Below are 22210 nucleotides of genomic sequence, written 5' to 3'. Positions count from 1 at the left end.
TAGTGGGGGGTATCGGTGGGTTTGTGAGGGGGGGGGATAGTGGGGGGTATCGGTGTGTTTGTGAGGGGGGGGTAGTGGGGGGTATCGGTGTGTTTGTGAGGGGGGGGGGGTAGTGGGGGTATCGGTGTGTTTGTGAGGGGGGGTGATAGTGGGGGGTATCGGTGGGTTTGTGAGGGGGGGGGGATAGTGGGGGGTATCGGTGGGTTTGTGAGGGGGGGGATAGTGGGGGGTATTGGTGTGTTTGTGAGGGGGGGATAGTGGGGGGTATCGGTGTGTTTGTGAGGGGGGGGGGATAGTGGGGGGTATCGGTGTGTTTGTGAGGGGGGGGGATAGTGGGGGGTATCGGTGGGTTTGTGAGGGGGGGGATAGTGGGGGGTATTGGTGTGTTTGTGAGGGGGGGATAGTGGGGGGTATCGGTGTGTTTGTGAGGGGGGGGGATAGTGGGGGGTATCGGTGTGTTTGTGAGGGGGGGGTAGTGGGGGGTATCGGTGTGTTTGTGAGGGGGGGTGATAGTGGGGGGTATCGGTGGGTTTGTGAGGGGGGGGGATTGTGGGGGGTATCGGTGGGTTTGTGAGGGGGGGGGATAGTGGGGGGTATTGGTGTGTTTGTGAGGGGGGGATAGTGGGGGGTATCGGTGTGTTTGTGAGGGGGGGGGGATAGTGGGGGGTATCGGTGTGTTTGTGAGGGGGGGGAGGGTGATAGTGGGGGGTATCGGTGGGTTTGTGAGGGGGGGGGGGGATAGTGGGGGGGTATCGGTGGGTTTGTGAGGGGGGGAGATAGTGGGGGGTATCGGTGTGTTTGTGAGGGGGGGGGGTGATAGTGGGGGGTATCGGTGTGTTTGTGAGGGGGGGGGGATAGTGGGGGGTATCGGTGTGTTTGTGAGGGGGGGGGGTAGTGGGGGGTATCGGTGTGTTTGTGAGGGGGGGGGATAGTGGGGGGTATCGGTGTGTTTGTGAGGGGGGGGAGGGTGATAGTGGGGGGTATCGGTGTGTTTGTGAGGGGGGGGGATAGTGGGGGGTATCGGTGTGTTTGTGAGGGGGGGGGGATTGTGGGGGGTATCGGTGGGTTTGTGAGGGGGGGGGATAGTGGGGGGTATCGGTGTGTTTGTGAGGGGGGTGATAGTGGGGGGTATCGGTGTGTTTGTGAGGGGGGGGAGGGTGATAGTGGGGGGTATCGGTGGGTTTGTGAGGGGGGGGGGGTAGTGGGGGGGTATCGGTGGGTTTGTGAGGGGGGGGATAGTGGGGGGTATCGGTGTGTTTGTGAGGGGGGGGAGGGTGATAGTGGGGGGTATCGGTGGGTTTGTGAGGGGGGGGGGATAGTGGGGGGGTATCGGTGGGTTTGTGAGGGGGGGAGATAGTGGGGGGTATCGGTGTGTTTGTGAGGGGGGGGGGTGATAGTGGGGGGTATCGGTGTGTTTGTGAGGGGGGGGGGATAGTGGGGGGTATCGGTGTGTTTGTGAGGGGGGGGGGTAGTGGGGGGTATCGGTGTGTTTGTGAGGGGGGGGGATAGTGGGGGGTATCGGTGTGTTTGTGAGGGGGGTGATAGTGGGGGGTATCGGTGTGTTTGTGAGGGGGGGGAGGGTGATAGTGGGGGGTATCGGTGGGTTTGTGAGGGGGGGGGTAGTGGGGGGGTATCGGTGAGTTTGTGAGGGGGGGGATAGTGGGGGGTATCGGTGTGTTTGTGAGGGGGGGGTGATAGTGGGGGGTATCGGTGTGTTTGTGAGGGGGGGATAGTGGGGGGTATCGGTGTGTTTGTGAGGGGGGGGGGGGAGAGTGATAGTGGGGGGTCTTGGTGGGTTTGTGAGGGGGGGGGATAGTGGGGGGTATCGGTGTGTTTGTGAGGGGGGGTGATAGTGGGGGGTATCGGTGTGTTTGTGAGGGGGGGGATAGTGGGGGGTATCGGTGTGTTTGTGAGGGGGGGGGATAGTGGGGGGTATCGGTGTGTTTATGAGGGGGGGGATAGTGGGGGGTATCGGTGTGTTTGTGAGGGGGGGGGATAGTGGGGGGTATCGGTCTGTTTGTGAGGGGGGGGGTGATAGTGGGGGGTATCGGTGTGTTTGTGAGGGGGGGGGGTGATAGTGGGGGGGTATCGGTGTGTTTGTGAGGGGGGGGGGGGGGTGATAGTGGGGGGTATCGGTGTGTGTGCTCAGCCGTGTAAGGGACAAGTGCTGTAAGCGAGGAGCACCTCGCAAGGACGGCACGCGAAGGGAGTGGATGGCCAACGCCACGCCCGGCCACCGATGTTCACACTCATTTAAGCCTGAGTCGACCTAGGGGAGGCCCAGCAACGGGTTCCAATATTGGCCGTCACCGTTGTTGATCGTGAACAGGAATGGAACTCGGCTCATTGCCCGGGTTCGTGGTGGAGCACTGCGGTGCGAGCTCGCCAAGAGGGTAATAGAGATTCTGGAGAAGTGTTGAATCATTTACTTCAGGGACATACAAAGACAAAAGATAGCCTCAACGCACTGTTATGGGCAAGTCAAGGCCGTAATTATAATATATATTGGGGGGGACACATCCTACCCAATATTCCAATATGCTCAAAATGCCCCCCCCCCAATATATTGCTATAAAATAGATTTGTGTTTATATGATTGTGGTTATGGTTGTACTTTATTAATCCCTAATCTCTGCCATTACATACAATGAAACAAGAAAAGGTAAAAAAGAAAAGAACAGAGCAATATAATAGAATACACTATTTATAGACATTATTGTAAAAAAAAAAATCCATCCTATGTGTTAGTGATTTTTTTAATATTTTAGGCAGGAAATTAGTTTTCAAATTTAGATTTTTTTCTGGGGGGGGGGGCCCATACCCCCTGGAAAATTTGATCCCCCCCAATGTTGACTCCATGGCTACGGCCTTGGGGCAAGTGCTGTTTAGCGAACAGCATCTATGAAGGCCGGCACAGCACACGAGGGGGTGGGTGGGTGAACCAGCACCACGCCCGGCCGCCTTTGTCTCCCTAGTGGCGATGTTTACACACAGCACCAAGTACTCACTTAATACTGAGTCGACCTAGGGGAAGCCCAGGACCAGTTCAAATAATCGTCACTGGCGTTGGCCGTGAGCAGGAAATGAACTCGGGACGCCGGGTTCGTAGCGCAGTGCGCTAACCTGCTACATTACCGCTCCCCACTATAACACCACTCACCCCCTCGATAACCTACCCACCCACTCAATCACCTCCTTCCTCATCCACTCTTTAACTCACTCGCCCACTAACCACTCACTTGCTCTCTCACCCACTTTTTAAATCAATCAATCATTCACCCACCCACCAACCTACTCACCAACTCCCTCACCGACTCTTTTATTCACCCACCCACCCACCAACCTGTCAATCACCTACTCTCTCACCCACCCACCCACGCACTCAATCACCAAACCACTCTCTCACTCACCCACCTAGCTATCCACTCACCAAACTCCCTCGCCCACTCGCCCACTCTGTCACTCCATCACCCGCTCGCACACCCGTGCGGCGTCCATCCCATTGACGTGAAACTCACTTGTGGCCACGCTCCAGTAGAATCAAGGCAGCATTTCTCCGTCATTCCCGATAGTCTCTGTGCCATTGGAGTGGCGTGAATACCAAATGCGCTTTCTCGGTGGAGTGCATCTCCAGCGGAGAGATTGTACCAGATTGATTGCAACGTCACTCATTCCCGTGCCCGATTCACCTGTACCCCTCGGATTTTGAGGGGGGGCCATCCAAAATATGAATAAATACATACTTCTTCTCAACGGTTGAAATGCAAATACTGTAACATCATGGTAAATAGTGTAAGCGGGAATTTTTTTCAGCGAGAATAGTCCAGAACTGTGTTTTGGGGAATTAGTTGGCACGCCAAATCCTCCTCGCTTTATTTTGTCTTCAGAATTCTAGATATTTCAATTTAAAGCTTTCGTGACTGCAGGGATTCATTTTCTTGGTTCTTTCGGTAAAGTCACGTAGAAGGGGAATGATTAAATAATAAAAATAAAACACCTGATGATGATTGCTTGTGTTGCAATCGAAACGTCGTGATTGAATTTATTTGTTTTCATTTTTATTTATTTTATTTTATATTTTTTACCTACGTGACTTTACCGAAAAAAAACAAAGAGTATGTATGGATCCTTGCAGTCACGAAAACTTCAAATCTAGAATTCTTTCTACGTGACTGTACCGAAAGAACCGAAGAGTAATTCCTGCAGTCACGAAAGCTTCGAATCTCGTCTGCCTGTCAATATTCTCGTAACGAAAGCCCTGAGCATGGTGATGCATCATAATCTCTACAAGTCGTGTGCCGAAATGATAACGTTCCTTTTTTGCTCGTTTAACTTCGGTTCATCTTCACAGTTCATGTATCAGCTCAATAAAAAAAGAACACGGCTTTCGTTTATCTTTCCCCGCGCCTCCCATTAGCTAGACACGGTGCGAAATAAGTTCGGCATACACACAAAACGCAAGGTGAATACAACAATGGAGTGTTTAGGATCATCAGGCACGGGTGGTGGTGTTAAACAGTGAAAGGGAAGGAATTGAGTGAACAAGGAGAGTTCCCCCAAAAAACTATAATAACCCTGGCCCCCCACTCCCCCCTCGCCCCTCCCCCTCTCCCCTCCCCCCTCAAACCTAATCCGACTCATATTCTTGGTTCTTTCGGTAAAATCACGTAGAAGGGAAACAATAAAATAATAAAAATATAAAACAAAATTATTTTATTGTTTCCCTTCTACGTGACTTTACCGAAAGAAACCAAGAATATGAATCCCTGCAGTCACGAAAGCTTTAAATCTAAATCTAATCCGACTCTGTTCACTCCCGGTTATGTAACCGGCGCCTCCGCGGTCCGTTGCAACGGGGCCGTTTCAGACCACAAACGGGCAGCCGCAGAACGTTACGGGCGGCCAAAGTGAAACGGACCCGAAAGCCCCGTCAAATAAGTGAGATGTCGAATGTTTACACGCGCCTGTCGGGATCACATGTGGTGCCCTGCCCCCCCCACCCTCACCACCACCACCACCTCGTGGTGCCAAATAACCGGGGTGAAATGTCTTGGCCCACCTCCGCGCGCACTTCGCAGCTGTCGAAAGTGGGCGGCTGGCAAACGCCTCGGCTCATCCGCTCTCTCACTCCTCTTCATTCCCCTCTCACTCTGGCAGCGCGTTCGACAAACCCTTCCAAATGTATAAATAGCGTCCACACAGAAGCGACGTGGCCGTTGCCGCTGTTTAAACACAGGCGGTGGGATTGTCTCAAGCCTCGCGATAAATTTCCCACGTGGATTATAATCCACGGTGGCTAGGAGATGTCAACTGCCTCTCTTGGTTTTGGCCATGTTTTTGTTTATTGTAGTACGGAGTTAGACTGATGGCCTTAATCTTAGTTGTCTTGTGGTTGTTGTTGTTGTTTGACTTGCATCCCACTGGGATTTTTGCACACAGCGTTGTACGGTGCTATTTCAGGAATATTTTGATGTTTTTTTCCTGGATTTTCTGTTTGCACAGTCACACAAAGTCACTTTAAGATGTTTTCTTGTTCATGTTTTTGTTTGTTGCGGTTGCACCCGATTCAAGAGCCGAATGGCTCACAGGGCTATACCAAATAAATGAACTATGAACTAGGAGGAGGATCGTGGGTTCGATCCTGACCCCGACGCCCGCATAATTGGAGTTTGTCGTGTTCGCTCTCCCCGTGGTCGCGTGGATTTTTCTGCGGGTCTTCCGGGGTTTTCCCCTCCATATTTAGAAACATACGTTTAGTATATTTGGCTGCTTTAACAATGTCCACGTGATAAGCCACTTCATTGAGCTATCATTCGTCGCTAGGTCGCTTCTGAAAAAGAGCTGCATAGCTGTTGGTCTTACCTGGTAAAATAAAAAAGTCGTTCAAGTCGTAGAACCCGAAGAAAACTTCACCTTGCCAACTACAGTATGACACTTAGTAACTGCCACGTTCTGACAATACCTCTCTATTCAACACCTACACCACCTGGCAAGCCCTGGCGGTGGTCACTCATCCAAGCACTAACCAGGCTCAACTTTGCTTAGATTTTGAGATCTGACGAGATCAGGCACATGTGGCGAATTGGTTATAGCTTTCTGTATGCGGTGACCCGTTTTAAAATCAAAGTTATTCTCAATCACGACTCGGCCAATTGTGATTGGCTTAGCACAGGATCATCACCACCTTCATCGTAAGCCATTGATCAATCCACTGCTGGACGAAGGCCTAGCCAAGCCGTCACCATGTCACACGGTCCTGCGATGCCACACGCTGCGTTTATCGCTCCATCTCCGAACTGGATGTCCTCTAGAGCAATGCTCCCTCCGTCGGCTGCCACTCCATCGCTAGTCTCGACACAGCGGCTCATTGTCCCTTCCAGCAACGCGTTCTGCCCGGAGCTCGACACACTCCTTCTCTAAATAAAATGATAACTGGGGTGGAATTTATGAAAAGTATTTTATTGTTCCTTTCGAGCAAGGCATGTAAGGACACGGCATAAGCCAGGTGACAATGGTGATGTCTGTAAACATATCCCCCTGTTATCAACGCGACAGGCATTGACTCGTGAGCACACACCCAACAGACCCTTTGTAATGCGATGCTGTACAATAACACATGCGCATAATTTACAACGTATACTTAATTTAGTTTGTGTGTGTGGGCTCAAGCGATATAACGTTTTTTTTACGATATAATACAATGTGAACGTTCATAATACGGCGATTATCGCGATATAATTTCCCCATAACTCTGTATTATTGTTTTCCGAATTGTTATTATTGTTGTATTGCTTTTGTGCTTCGATGTACTTCAAGTACAAATCAAGTTCTTCAACTGCAGTTTGCTCGGCACAAGCCTGCCCCAAGTCTTCACAATCGGTGTGACTTTACAATGTATAATGGATGTAAATGCACACGATGTCAAATCACACAGGAACTAATCGAATGGACGATAAATAGCATTCATATTCTTGGTTCTTTCGGTAAAGTCACGTAGAAGGGAAACAATAAAATAAAAATTCTTGCTGTGGTTTTCACACCTCATGATGATTGCTTGTGTTGCAGTCGAAACGTCGTGAGAATTTTATTGTTTTATATTTTTATTATTTTATTGTTTCCCTTCAACGTGACTCTACCGAAAGAACCAAGAGTATGAATCCCTCCATGCAGCAGGGAATTAAATAAGCAGCCGCAAACACAAAGGAATCTTTGCTCGAAGCCTCTCTTGCGCGTGCTTCCCGAAATGTGCGAGAAATATTCGCCGTGCCGCGCGAAGATTTATTAGCCTTACAAATAAATAAATAAAAGAACGTGGAAAATACGAGCACGCGATTAATAACATGGAGGTCAATGCACACATTACGCTCAAATACTGTTATAAATCAGCGATATTAGGACTGAAGTACATGACAGCAACATTGTATGGGAGGTCAAGCCTACTTTGAGACTGGAATGATGATTCTCAGGCCGCTACATTAATAACTCTGAGTTTGTGAATGACGCCCAGTATGATATATATATTTGGCGAGTTGTAATTTGAGGGCAGCGGCGGCCTGAGAGTTTTATTCCAACAAGCCACCGCCCTCCCCCGCCTCCGCCACAACACCATCACACACGGGCCAGCATGGTGAAGTATGGTCAAATACTCCCCCCACGACTGACACGGCACGGGGAGGGGCCTTCGACGCGGCACTAAAACCGTCCACTCAAAGCGCCGCGCACTGCGATCAGCACTTGAAACGTATCCACGTTGAGAGTTACATCATGTATCATAATAATAATAATGATACAGAAAAAATAAATGCCCACGGATCTTCACAATAAGAAGGGGGAAAAAAAACGATTACATAGGAGCACCCATTTGTTAAAATATTAACAATGTGTCAAAATGTAGTTGGCTAATGTATCCCTGGCACGTTAGGCACGTAGGCTTCAGCGACCAACGTCACCCATGACAGATTTTTTTGGGGAGGTTAGATCGCGTAAATATGTGTCGTTAAACCCGCCACCACCCGACGACACAGCCAATTAGTAAGGTTTGTCAAATCCACAGCAACCACCATGTGGATTTGCTCTGCAGCACACCGGTGGGCTGTATTAGTAACAACAATCGGCACGTTCTGTGTACGTGACAAACCTTACTCATTTGCCGTGTCCTGTAGTGGCGGGTTTAACGACACATTTACATTAACGCCATCTAACCTAAACCGCCCCCTCCCTCTATAATGTATCCCTGGTAGTCGACCAAGTCAAAGCATAGCGGCGCACACGGCACCCACTGTGTTGCGAGTCCTTGGCAGCTGTCGTTGATGGAACATTCTTCGTGCGTGCGTGTGTTTAGTTGGCTGTCCTTCCCCCGCAAATCCGAACGAGTACGGTGCTAAAGAACTTCAACACACGTGCATCAACTCATTTCTGTATAACTGCTTTTTTTGCGCGTGCGTTTCGTTCGTTGCGTTGTCCTTCCCCCGCACTTTCCGCACGCAGCACAGTTGGCTGCGTGCGGTGCGAAAGAAGTTTAACATACGGCAGTTCATTTCTTTAGCGGAGCTGTTCGTGTTGATTATTAGGACCTTAGCTCAAGCTGGTATTTTTGTTTTACCAGGTAAGGCCCACTGAGCTATGTAGCTCCTTTTCAGAAGCACCGTGGTCGCAAATGATAGCCCAGCGAAGTGGCTTATCATATGGAAATGTATAGCAGCCAAATACTCTAAAACGCACGTCGAAAAAACCGGAGAACCCGGAGAAAAATCCACGTGACCACGAGGAGGGAGAACATGCAATCTCCAAATACACAGGTGTCGGTGGTCAGGATTCAACACACGACCTCCAGTATACCTGGCGAGGTAGCTAACGTCTCTTAGCCACCGTGGCGCCCACAGTGGAATTATTTTGCACACCCGATGCATTTTGTTTACGATTCACAGGGGCTGTTCGAGCTACTTGGGGGGGGGGGGGGGGGGGGGGGAGTGCCTACGGTTTTTTGATTACCTCGCTTCTGCTTAGCGCACTGGCCACTGATCCACACACCTAGGGGGACAGCCTCACGTCGTCCACTGCACAATTGCGCACTGATCCCGATGCGACGCAGGATGAACCCCGTGTGGATCTCCGTTTTTTTTCTTTCTTTTTTTCCCCACACACTGGATGTCTGAAACGGCCATTCATCTCCGAGGCATTAAATCCCAGCGGGCTGTCCGTGGGGCAATTCCATCGCGGTGCTGTAACACCGCCGCGATGGATGCCGGGGGGTTTCACTTCGACTGCCGTCTGTCTGAGTCAGCGACCCAGATAGTATTTCCAGACCGGGCGCACTGCATCCAGTACACCTCTCAGTGAAGCAGAATCAGAATCTCTATTTACAGTGGAGGAATCCGATGAGCTGTGAAGCTCTTTTTCACAAACTTCCAGTATAGCTGTGGCTACTACTAGTCACGTGACTACTCCAGTCTACCAGTGACCCAGCATTTATTTCCGCACCCAGCACAGGACATCCATTATAACTCCTCGCTGAGGCTTGTGGCTACCCAGGCAGTCATGCGAATAACTCCATTCTACCAAGCGACCCAGAAATATGAAGGCCTGGAAAAGTTGAGGGCATCATGGGTGGCACAAACGAGGGGACGTCACAGTCCCTGCGACGCGACAGACGTGACGTGTTAGGCGAACGTCTCGCGGCCACGCGGTACAAATGGAAACTCCAGACGTGACACATCGACAGGGGGACAAATGAATTGTGTCGTGCGGGCAACTGTCGATCATCCGCCAACGATGCAGGTGGTCCGTATAACGCGTAAAAAATACCAAGGATCATGCAAAGCAGATGTAAATTAGGCCGTTAAAGATGTGGAATGCTTGGTCTTGCCTTCACGTCCTCACAATGTCTGCCTTCAGCTCGTTGGACGCCTCACTCCATCTGCTGTATCTCGTTACTTTTACAAAGCATGTCCTCGTGAGCTGCCATGGTTAACTACCTCGCTTGGTGTACAGGTGTTCGTGGGTTCGATCCCGATCCTGACACCTGCTGTATATTTGGAATTTGCGCGTCTCTCTCTCTCTCTCTCCCCAAGGTCGCGCGGATTTTTCTCCGGGTCCTTCTGGTTTTCACCGCCACACATTGAAAATCGACGTCACGCGTTTAGAGTGTTGCCCGCCCAAGCGTATTTGAAAGTCCAGCTCGGACCACCGCCAAGGAGGGAGATCCGCACCGCTTTGTCATTCGTCGTTGATGAACATTCGACAGGAGAAATGTTGGAGGACACGCATGGGAAGGTAAACTAAACTATTAAATATATTTTTTTTTAACCAGGTAAGGGCCCACTGAGCTACGTAGCACTTTTTCGGGAGTGACCTGCCTATCACAAATGACAGCTCAACGAAGTCGCCTATCATCACGTCGAAATGTATCGCAGCCAAATACCCTAAACGCGTGACGTTGATTCTAAACGTCGAGGGGAAAAACCGGAGGACCCGGGGAAAAATCCACGCGACCACGGTGAGAGAGACACACAAACTCAAAATATACAGCAGCAGCAGGCGTCAAGGTCAGGATCGAACCCACGACCTCCTGCATACCAGGCGAGGTAGTTAACATCTCGCCACCGTGGCAACCCCTGCTTGCCGGTAACCGTCATTTTCCGTGGATGTTCACACATCCGGCCGTTTGAACCTGCTGTACCGCAGCCACGCTGCCAGTCGGACGTCATAAATACGCGACGTTTCGCCGCACGCCGATTTCGACGACCGTTCGAAAACCGCGTCGGGCGAAAGAGAAAAAAAAGTCCCCCAAAAGAGACGGTGGCGAGCGTTGTCAGAAGTCGCGGAACGGCTCTCTGTCCTTCGCCGGGATGACGGCGGCGTCCTTCCAGTCCTCCTCGGGGTACGACTCAAAGTTGGAAATGTCCCCGGCGTGCGACACCTTGGGGATTATGGGAGGCTTCGACGGACGACGGACAACAGATGACAGCGGGCGCACACGAGGCAAAAAAATTAATGAAATCAAACGAAGATTCCCCCGTGTAGGCTCAACAGACCCGTTGGGGCAAGTGCCGTTTAGCGAGCAGCACCTACGAAGGCCGGCACAGCACACGTTGTATGTATGTTGAACTTCGTTTTCACCGTACGTAGCCAACCGTGCTAATCGGAGGCGCGGGTGGAGGAACAAATATCCAGGACTTAAGAGTTGACAGCACCGAGGGATGGGAGAAGGGAGTTTCAGGTTATCAGGGCAGCATAGAGGAATGAGCGACTTACCACTGGGCGAAGGCTGACTGATGTTTACACATCACGCCAGGTACTCATTTGAGGCCGAGTCGACCGAGGGGAAGCCCAGTACCTGTTCAGATTATCGTCATTTGGTGTTGGCCGTGAGCGGGAATTGAACTCGGGTCGTCGGGTTTGTAGCGCAGCGCGCTAATCGTTGCACTACCGCTACGCATACAACAAAGATCCCCCGTATAGCCTTAACGGGCTGTTGTTGCAAGTGCTGTTAGCGAGCACATGTGAAGGCCGGCACGGCACACGAGGAGGTGGGTGGCCACACACCACTACCCACGCAGACGCGCACACTCACACACTCACACACACACTCACACACACTCGCACACTCACACACACACTCGCACACTCACACACACACTCACTCACACTCACTCACACACACTCACGGCACGAGGCGCACGAGAGGAAACGGGTAAAGGGGAGCAGGTCGAGCGGGTACAAAAAAAACACACACATCGTGCGAGCATTCCAACTGCGTGTTCATTATGCCACACAGTTTGGGTGCCTGTTTGTGTCTAGCGGTTTGTCCGTGCGCAGAGAGACGGCGCGTGTCCACGCTGCAGCTAACGGGGAATTTCCTTCGCTGGCTGAGACCCTGGGGCCGCCAGCAGAGACGGGCGTTGCTGAAAGATATTCGGGGCGTGACTTCTTCATGCCCAACCCCTGGCTCTTTTTTTCTCCCCTCCGCCCTGGACAAATGGGCAGTGCAAACTGCCAGAGGAAGAAGTGACCTTAACAACGTTATTCCTAACGTTTCCACAGCTATTGGTATTTATTGGATTATTTGGGAGATTGTGATGGGACATCGCGATGGGAGATTACAACGGAGATTGTGATGGGAGATCGCGATGAGAGATCGCGATGGGCGATTGTGATGGGAGATCGCGATGAGAGATTGTGATGGGTGATTGCGATGGAGCTTGTGATTGGAGATTACGATAGGAGATTGTGATGGGAGACACTCTTACCTTCAGCTTGCGCTGTGGAACCAGCGCCCAGTCGATGTGTTTAAACCACCGGTGCCTCTTAACATCTTCCGCCCCATCCTGAATAACCAAACCACATCGCACACGGCTCCTCCATATCAATTGCAAATCAGTTTATTTTTTTTATTTTTGCCACGGAGCAATAAATGACCGCTCCAATGAAGGGAATCGTCCAAGTTTTTTTTGTTTATGGGAGCCGATAGGTTACACGGTTGCTACGTCTGCAAAATATTAATTCCGAAGGACGCCTTACAAGTTTTGAATGAAGCAACAAACACACTACAAAATATCGAGAACCAATCGCAGTCAAACTTGCCACCCAACTTCCCATTGTCAATGCCCAGAGCGGTGTCGTCTTTGGGCACGAGTGCCGTTAAATCTCTTTCAAAAAATAAATTTTCTCAAAAAAACAAACATAAACAGTATCCTGATTTAAAGATTTCGTGACTGCAGGGATTCATATTCTTGGTTCTTTCGGTAAAGTCACGTGGAAGGGAAACAATAAAATAATAAAAATATAAAACAATCATTTTATTGTTTCCCTTCTACGTGACTTTAGCGAAAGAACCAAGAATACAACAGTATCCGTGTGCAAAGCTATCGCTTAAGAACACGAATGATACCCAAAGCGGATAAGAACATTTTTTTTTTACTTTATATACAATTGGGGAAAGAGATGATGGGGTCGGCTGATCGGGATAATGTCAGCCGACCATGCGTCTCAGTTGAGCCTCGCAAACATTTAGTAGCCTTTGGTGCTTTGAGGATCCGGTGACGTCTACACCTTTGCCCAGGGTCGGGTTGCCACCTGTCCTGCTTATACAAGGGTACATTGTTCATGTAGCTGTCCTCAGAAATGCGTAAGTGACGGTGGCGAGATGTTAACTGCCTCGCCTGGAACACAGGAGGTCGTGGGTTCGATCCCGACGCTGATGCCAATATATTTGGAGTTTGCGCGTCTGTCTCCCCGTGGTCCCGTGGATTTCCCTCCGGGTCCTCCGGGTTTTCTCCTTACGTTTAGAATAAACATCACGCGTTTAGAGTGTTTGGCTGCTATGAATGTCCACACGATGATAAGCCACTTGGTCGAGCTATCATTTGTGGCCAGGTCACTTATGAAAAAGAGTTATACAGCTCAGTGGGCTTTACCTGGTAAAATAACATTTAGTTTTACAATAGTTCAGTTTAGTTTAAAGTCTTCCTGGGACATTAACAGTCCTGGTTTTTGTCTGCTGTGTAACAATACGCTTCTTAACACAAAACAATAAAATTCGATGCAGATCTCCCCTCTTCCGGTATTGTGAGGTGTTCTCTCCTTTTTTCTCAATTAAAGTAGAATAATAAATAAATAAAAATGTTATATGCACAGTTTTTTATTCACTCTCACAGGAGAGAGAGAGACAGAATTGAATCTGAGGTTTGGGAAACCACAGACAAGCAGGAACGACAGCCAGATCCTGCGCCAATAATTATTGCCCAAGCTCTGTGGTCCTACACTTGGATTTCTTTCACCAACTCCAACACTCGATCCCCTTACGGACGGAAACCAACCCACTTGCTGCACTGACATCGTAACCTCGCCGTAAGCCAGGGGGTGGCAACATTGATGCCCGCCGGGTAGGGTAAGGCTGTCTCTGGTGCAGGCCAATCAGTTTCCAAGACAATGCCCATGTATAATTATCAGAGCATGGCTGTATATTTTGCCACAAGTACGTGTGGTTAATGCAGACTTGATGCCTTGCAATAGGTATATATTTGGTGTTTGGACAGCTTAACACCGCCTGTTTTATTGCCAGAAAGGGCGAAGCCTATTCTTATTTTTTTTTTAAAATATCATTTTGATGCTGGTAAACGAAAAAAAAAATGTCCCGTGGATATAGAGGGAGGGCGTTTCACGAACGAGCGCCCACGATTCACCACGGTGCTGAAGGACTAGGAGCAGCACTGCGGCTCGGCCAACCGGCACCTGGATCTTTTTGGCACCTCCGAGGTTTCAACAGAGGCCGAGCGGTTGGGAACCAGAACGGTGGCGGCGGTCGAGATCGGCCACAGAGACAAAGATCCCCCGCGTGTAGCGTTAACAGAATCGTTTAAACGCGATCTAACCCCAAAAAACACCTGTATTATGGATAACATGTGTTAAACTTAACAGAATGTTGGGGCAAGCGCTGTTAGCGAATAGCAGCACCTGTGAAGGCCGGCACTGTGGCACACGAGGTGGTGGGTGGCCGGCACCACGCCCGGCCGCATTCGTGTCCCCACCGGCGATGATTCGACACGCTACACCAGGTGCTTATTTTAGGCTGAGCCGACCTAGGGGAGGCCCATGACCAGTGCAGATAATCGTCACTGGTTGTTGGCGTTGGCCGCGAGCGGGAATCGAACTTGGGCGGCCGGGGGTTGGTAGCGCAGCGCGTTGACCGCTACTACACGACCGCTCCACCCCACGCGGACGGGCGTGCCCACGGGCACACACGCACACACCTGTGCTGACTTGGCGACGCGGCTGCATACCGTACCTTCATGTTGCCCAGCCGTCTGGTGCGGTCCGAAGCCAGGAGCTTCTTAATCAGGTCCCTGTGATTTTCGCGGGGAGTTGGGAGTGGAAGGGGGGGGGGTGGTGTAGGAGGGGTGGAGGAGGAGAGAGGTGTAAAAGTCAAAACGGCGGTGCGTGCCAGGTCAGTGCACGGGTGGCTCGCTCCCTGCCACGCATTCCTCGGCGTGTTTCTCCGGGGTAGCCTCGGAGCAGCTCCGACTGCAGAGGGAGAGTGCCCGCTCGCTGTACGTGTGTACGTGTGTACACGGTGCAACCACTGGATGAGGGCTGCCCCCCTCCTCTCCCCCCCCCCCCCCCCCCCCCCAATCAAACAAGCTTGGGAATGAATGTACTTGTGCAATTTTAACTTTCATACTTTTTATTTAAGGGGCGCCACCGGGGTATGATTGTATCTTCCTGGTCTGGTATGCAGAAGGTCAGGGGTTAGATCCCAACCCCGACGCCTGTATACTTGGAGTTTGCATGTTCTCTCCGTGGTCGCGTGGAGCTATCATTTGTGGCCACGTGGCTTTTTGAAAAATAAGCTATTAGCTCAGCGGGCTTTACGTGGTAAAATATATATCTTTTTAAAAAATATCTTTTAGTTTGCACTCCGATCGTGTTTTTGCATTTGTTGTTGTAACTTTCGCACCCCCACCCCCTACTGGCCGTGATCATTTCCGTTGATTTCAGAGTCTGATTTTGTGCGAGCAAAAACATGTGTGTCGTGCACCCTCCCTCCCCCTCCACGCTTTTCTGGTCACTCGACCCGACCCAGAAATCGCTCGCGAATCGTGCTCGTGGTCGCGAGAGACTCCGCGTTTAATTGTTCGACCATACCTCAACGCGACAGGTCAGTATGGGTTCGGTGAAGGGACGGAGGGTTCTCAGGACAGGTTACAAATATCACTCAGAGTTAATGTTGAGCTGGGGGGGGGGGGGAGGGGGGCTCGCGAGGGAACGATGGCCATCGGTGTTTTTGACTGCTTAGGAAGTGCTTGATCCAGCGGTGGATTGATTGTGCATGATGACGATGGTGGTGATGAATTCCACGTGAAGGTGATGAAAATTTCTGAAGCAGTGGTAGTGGTGGTGGTAGCCTTGTGTATTTTATAATATCTCGCAACGGTGGGGAGATGTCAACTCCCTCGGACTAGTATGCAGGAGATCGTAGGTTCGATCCCGATCCCGACGCCTGCATATTTGGAATTTGCGTGTTCTCTCTCTCCCCATAGCTGCCTGGATTTTTCTCCAGGTCCTCCGATTTTTCTCTCCACATTTACATTCAACACTCGCACATCCGATTGGCACGGCTGGATACCTACGGTGCGAAATAAGTTCAGCATACGTAGACGCATACGTAGAATTGACTGCTGTGAATGTCCACATGATCAGCTCCTTCGTTGGGCTATCATATGTGATAGCCAGGCCGCTTCTGAGAAAGAGCCACACAGTTCGGTGAGCCTGACATGGTAAAATACAAAGACGTTGTTTAGTTTATGGCTTTCAACTGGATAGCCTGCCCTGCTACAGCCTGCGACTGTTTAATATTATTCTCAGGTGGAAAATAAGTAAATCCATTTCATTGTCTTTCTCTGGGGTTTATGATGCGGTAAATCTGTTGCCAGCTGGTAACGTTGAGCGCCACCATGGTTCACGTGCAATACAAACAGATATTTTATAGCCCGTCTGGGAATTACGCAGCTACCAGAACTGTTATATTTTGTTTCGTCTTGAAAACGTTTACAATTTGTCACCGTGTGCCCACGCTCAGAGCAGAAATGCAATTCTGCTTTTTTTTCTTTTACCATTTTAGAGTCTCAATATGAATACGGCCTTGATGCAATTGCATAGCACTACTGGATGACGCTATTCACCATACTTATTCATGATAATAATTTATATCTATGGCATATCAACATCGTTATCATCAATCCATCATCATCATCATCCTAACTATCATCCTCATCACCATTGTCAATTCATCATTAATCCAGTGTAATGTAAGCATATGGTGCTTCTGTCAGAATTGTGCAAATACAAGTTGAGCTCATATCCAAACCAGTAACGTGTCTCAGTGGTAGATTTGTGAGCTAGCAATGGGGCGGGTTGAGAGTTCAAATCCTGTTTGGGGTTTGTCTGACTCAGCCCAACATCCCTCCTGGGGTCAATAAATTAAGAACCAGTTTGCGGAGAAGTTGACAGTAGTTGCCCTATGGATCGACTCGCTCCCCACGACTGCAATGTGGAATTTCCACCACCGGCTCAGCAGGGGGGGCGGGCGGGGGGGGGAGTAGCTGTACGCAGATGAATATCGCCTCAATAAATCACTCAGACTTTTTAATGGACTACATCCAACTTGTATCGTTTAGAATATCATTTCTCTCCCCCCGCCACCACCACCACCACCACCCCACCCACCCACGGCAATTGAATTAACCCAAACAAAGTCAGCGTGACACGTGCGCGGCGCCGGCGCTGTTGCGACCGTGCCAACGTCCCGCGGCCTCACTGCGTCGGCGATGGACGGGCAGTTGGCCGTCGGTGAGGGCGACGCGGTCACGTGGGGAGGCCCCCCACCCCCCTCCTCCCCCCCCCACCTCCTCCTTCTGCGGACGGCATCAATGGGAGTGGAGCCGTGCGTGTCTCAACGACTCGGAGCCCGGGTGATGGCGCAGGAGAGGGGGGACGCGAGGTGGTCGGGCGGGTGGGCCAGCGTCACCACGCCCGGCCGCCTTCGTCAGGTGTGCATGCTCGGCCTTGTTGTTGGCGAGCAGCACCAACGGAGCCCGGCACTGGGGCCAGGCGAAATGGGGTCGACGGCCAGGCGCCATGCCCCCCCCCCTCCCCCCCCCGCCATAGTTCAGACCGATACACAGAGCCTCTCTCTTGAGAGTTGGGCACATCTGTCGAGCACATGCGTGAGGAGGCGGGATTTGTGTTTGGCAAGTTCTCTCACGAGCGGTGCACCCTCGCAGTGACGTCACAATGCTGGGCGTTGATCGCGATATTCTTCAAGAATTCTTTCTTGTTTGACTTCTGCAGTAGCCCGTCGCTCGTTTCTGATGCTCATCTCGTTTGTTCCGTCCTCATTGCTCTATCGTCTGTCTTGTTTGTATGTGTGTGTGTGTGTTCTACGGAGCCATCCGTGCTGTTCGGAGATGTTTGTATTGTGTCTCGTTTGTATTGTGTATCTCGTTTGTATTGTGTATCTCGTTTGTATTGTTTGTCTCGTTTGTATCGTGTATCTCGTTTGTTTTGTTTGTATTGTTTGTCTCGTTTGTCTCGTTTGTCTCGTTTGTATTGTCTGTCTCGTTTGTATTGTCTGTCTCGTTTGTATTGTCTGTCTCGCTTGTATTGTCTGTCTCGCTTGTATTGTCTGTCTCGCTTGTATTGTCTGTCTCGCTTGTATTGTCTGTCTCGCTTGTATTGTCTGTCTCGCTTGTATTGTCTGTCTCGTTTGTATTGTTTGTCTCGTTTGTATTGTGTATCTCGTTTGTATTGTGTCTCGTTTGTATTGTCTCGTTTGTATTGTGTATCTCGTTTGTATTGTCTGTCTCGTTTGTATTGTCTGTCTCGTTTGTATTGTTTGTCTCGTCTCGTTTGTATTGTGTATCTCTTTTGTATTGTCTGTCTCGTTTGTATTGTTTGTCTCGTTTGTATTGTCTGTCTCGTTACTATCGTCTGTCTCGTTTGTATTGCGCAAATCGTTTGCAATGTCAATCTCGTCTGTATCCTTCTAATTTGATATTTCGTCACTAACATTGTCTCGTTTGTGTTGTCTGCCTCACTTTGTGTTGTGCTGTCTACCCTGTTCGTACTGCCGATCCATATGAAATATGCTCTGAGCGTCAAATTTGCATACAATTTCCATTTATAAAATGTATTATTAAACGCACAATGGAGGTGCAGCAGTGACAAGTGGTGGTCAATGCACTGCACCATGAACCCAGCAACCCTAAATCCCCAGCCAAGACAAGAGGATATAGGTATGTTGAATTTCCTTCGCACCGTACGTAACCAACCGTGTGCTAAGGGGATGTGCGGATATCTGAACCGGCCCTGGGCCTGGACCTTTACGTAGGAAGGATGTCATCAGCAGTGAAAGAACGGATTTGAATCGACGCATCATCCTTGAATTATTTGGTTGGGCGAATCGGCACCGCGTCTTCACGCGAGACCTGAGACCCATGGCTGGGACCCCCTGGTGCAATGGACCCCCTGGTGCAATGGACCCCCTGGTGCAATGGACCCCCTGGTGCAATGGACCCCCCTGGTGCAATGGACCGGAAATCGGCTAATGCACTCATTTTCAGAGGGGGGGGGGGGGGGTGTGTCACTTTCGCCGATAAGACATAATCAGTGAGAGTGCCGCTACGCATTTGAAACCAGCGGGGGTTTGACAGCACGATGATGATGATGATGGGGGGGGGGGGGGTGGATGGGGAGTGGGTGGCCTACGTCAGGGGCCGCACTGAAGGCCACCTACGGCTGCCAGTGGCACGCGGTGGCCTTGCAACGAAGAGCGCCTGGGTCACGGGGCGCATGAGTGCCAACCACGATTGGTCAACGATCCGCCGCGTGAAAACGAGGGCACGATTCCACCCCGCGTTTAGTTTGTGGCGAAGGCCAGCACCCTCCCCCCCTCCACCCCCCTCGCGGAACATACCGTACCGCGCGTGCATTATTTATTATAGTCATTATCATGATTTTTTTTTTTTTAAAACCGCCCTGTCCAAACATCCACTTAAGTCATTATTATTTTTCTTGCTGTGGCTGGCGCATTGCCAAGAGCCCTCTGGGGGTGAATCGCGTTGATCGCCGACTGATGTACAAGAACGCATTAATTGCCATGGCACATTATGTCATGATTATGGCGCGGTTTTTCATTTTCTCTTTTTTTTTTTTTTTTTAAAGTCTTCGGCTTTGCGAACGACGATGGTGGAATATCACTCTGTGCCAGTGCACGGGTGGGCTGTCTCGGTGAGCGGCGCGCCAACACCGCGCGCGGTCCTACACGCACAGCTCCACACACACACACACAGCCTACCTCGCTCAACACACGGGGAGACAAAGGCAAACCAAAAAAGACTGCCCTCAGTGCTCCTCCTGAGCTTCGCCTGCCACTTCCCACCTCAGCCCGTCGATGGCTCTCAAAGCGCCACTTTCAAGCTACAACTATTTCAACTATTTGTTTCATTTAAAATGAATACATTAAGTCAGAAGGACTGAATGAACACCTCCCTCGCCTTAATTTAAACACAACTTTATTCTTCAGTGGAACTAAACGTATGCCTTTTTGGTTTAAAACTAAACGATTAAACTAAACTTTTTTTTTTTTTATCAGCTAAGGTCCATTGAGCTATATAGCTCTTATTCTTGGTTCTTTCGGTAAAGTCACGATGAAGGGAAACAATAAAATAATAAAATATATATTAAACAATACAATTCTCACGACGTTTCGACTGCAACACAAGCAGTCATCATCATCATGACTGCTTGTGTTGCAGTCGAAACGTCGTGAGAATTTTATTGTTTTATATATATTTTATTATTTTATTGTTTCCCTTCATCGTGACTTTACCGAAAGAACCAAGAATATGAATCACTGCAGTCACGAAAGCTTTAAATCTATATAGCTCTGTTTTAGGAAGTTATCTGGCCACAAATGATAGCTCATCGAAGTGGCTTATCACGTGGAAATTTACAGCAGCCAAATACTCGACACGCACGTTCATTCTAAATGTGGAATAAAAAACCGGTGGAACCAGAGAAAAATCCACGCGACCACTGGGAGAGAGAGAGACACGCAAACTCCAAATATTAAGGTGTCAGGGTCGGGATCGAACCCACGACCTCCTGCATATCAGGTGAGGGAGTTAACACCTCGCCACCCCAGTAACACCACTGCTCGCTTCCATCCTTTGCCGGCAGCGTTGCAGATATTCACCACGGGAGGCCGCTTCTGAAGCTGTGACTCTGGGAAGAGACGCGAATAACGAGGGAAAGGATGGGGCCCTAAAGGAAATGGGCCGTACACTTGGGGGCCAGCCAAGCAAAGGGCAGGCAGGCGCGACGCACGAGCAGGGTGGGAACAGGCGGGCATCCCCGCGATGAGGCTGCGTCCATCGGCCAGGGAAAGAGCCCCCTGCGGGTGCCGTGGGTGTCCGGGCACCACCAGCGACGTCCGGACACGGCCAAGAGACACCCACTACAAGACGTGGATTTTTGTTTTTGGGATTGCGCATCTTGCCTCTCTTCAACACGGAGACACGGATGCCAGTTACGCCGAAGACGGACCATTTGAATACTGTACACAGCAGCAGCGCCGCTAACAGTGAAGCTCAGCAGCGAGTCGATAGCCAGTGGTTGGATAGATGTTATATTTACATCGTGCAAGAGAACTGCTCTTATCTGCAAGGAAGTTGGAAGGGTGGTTGGGGGGGGGGCGAACTTGACGGATCTTGTTTGCATTCTAGCCAATGACCACCGGGCTCCGATCACTATTGGGACACCCCCAACGTGCAGTGTTTCTGTCCCTACCATCGGCACGCACAGCCAGAGCCGTCAATGGGGGGAGGGGAAGGTACAGAATCATAATGTTTATTTATACTGCAGGAGGAATCCGATGAGCTATAAAGCTCTTTTTTCACAGATGTCCAGTAAGGGCATGGGGTCATAACAACACACAATATTAAAAAAACGATAGGAGTGCAAATTATAGAAAAGGTAAACAAATCATTGTAAAAATACTGTATATTACAAGTAAAACTAAACACTTTTTTTATCTTACCAGGTAAGGCCTACTGAGCCATTATCTGGGCACCGGAGCATATCACACCATGTTGGCCACCCTCGCCCGATGCCTTCAAACTAAACCAGAAGTAAGGACATCTAACACCGTGATATTGACCCGTGGGTCCCCCCCCCCCACCAAAGCGCGGGGCCCGGGGCAGTTAACCCCGATTTCACCGCTGTGCACCCCGAGGGGCGTGGTACTCGGAGAGAGAAGGCCGAGAGTGGCAGCGAGCGGAGGCACTGACTTCGAGAAGAGGTCCAGCTGAGGCAGTCTTGGGAACTCCACTTTGCCGTCCAAGATCTTCTTGTAGATGTTGATGGGCACCTCGTCGTAAAACGGGGGGTACCTTGCCAAGCACGTGCACACACGCGAATGAGGACAAACATTCCTCCTCGTTAGCCTACACAGGCTGCAAGTGCCGCTGTAAAGTGCCTACGAAGGCCGGCGCGGCACACACACACCGAGGGGGTGGGTGGCTAACACCACGCCCGGCCGTCTTTCTATCCCCAAATGGTGATGTTTACAAAATGCAACGGGTACTAATTTGAGGCCGAGTCAGCCCAGGAGAGACCGGTTATTGGTCGTGAGCAGGAATCGAACTCGGGTCCC

The 22210-nt window shown here is 50.4% G+C and overlaps 1 protein-coding gene across 1 annotated transcript in view; it reads right to left on the bottom strand.

The window, feature by feature from the left end:
- Nucleotides 1-6443: 6443 nt before the first annotated feature.
- LOC116954517 (cAMP-dependent protein kinase catalytic subunit PRKX-like) overlaps nt 6444-22210 on the bottom strand; it is a 39144-nt gene continuing 23377 nt past the window's right edge. Inside the window, exons 5-8 of the mRNA XM_032975088.2 lie at nt 21846-21947; nt 14786-14843; nt 12249-12326; nt 6444-10936 (exon numbers count right to left, since the gene is read on the bottom strand). Of these exons, the coding sequence (XP_032830979.1) occupies nt 10811-10936; nt 12249-12326; nt 14786-14843; nt 21846-21947 (364 nt within the window). The 3' untranslated portion in view covers nt 6444-10810. The remainder of the gene's footprint in view (nt 10937-12248; nt 12327-14785; nt 14844-21845; nt 21948-22210) is intronic.

The sequence above is a fragment of the Petromyzon marinus genome, chromosome 55 (assembly GCF_048934315.1).
Source record: "Petromyzon marinus isolate PM22_M1 ecotype Great Lakes invasive population chromosome 55, UKy_Petmar_22M1.pri1.0, whole genome shotgun sequence".
Lineage (NCBI taxonomy): Eukaryota > Metazoa > Chordata > Hyperoartia > Petromyzontiformes > Petromyzontidae > Petromyzon > Petromyzon marinus.
This window is presented reverse-complemented; position numbering and strand designations above follow the sequence as displayed.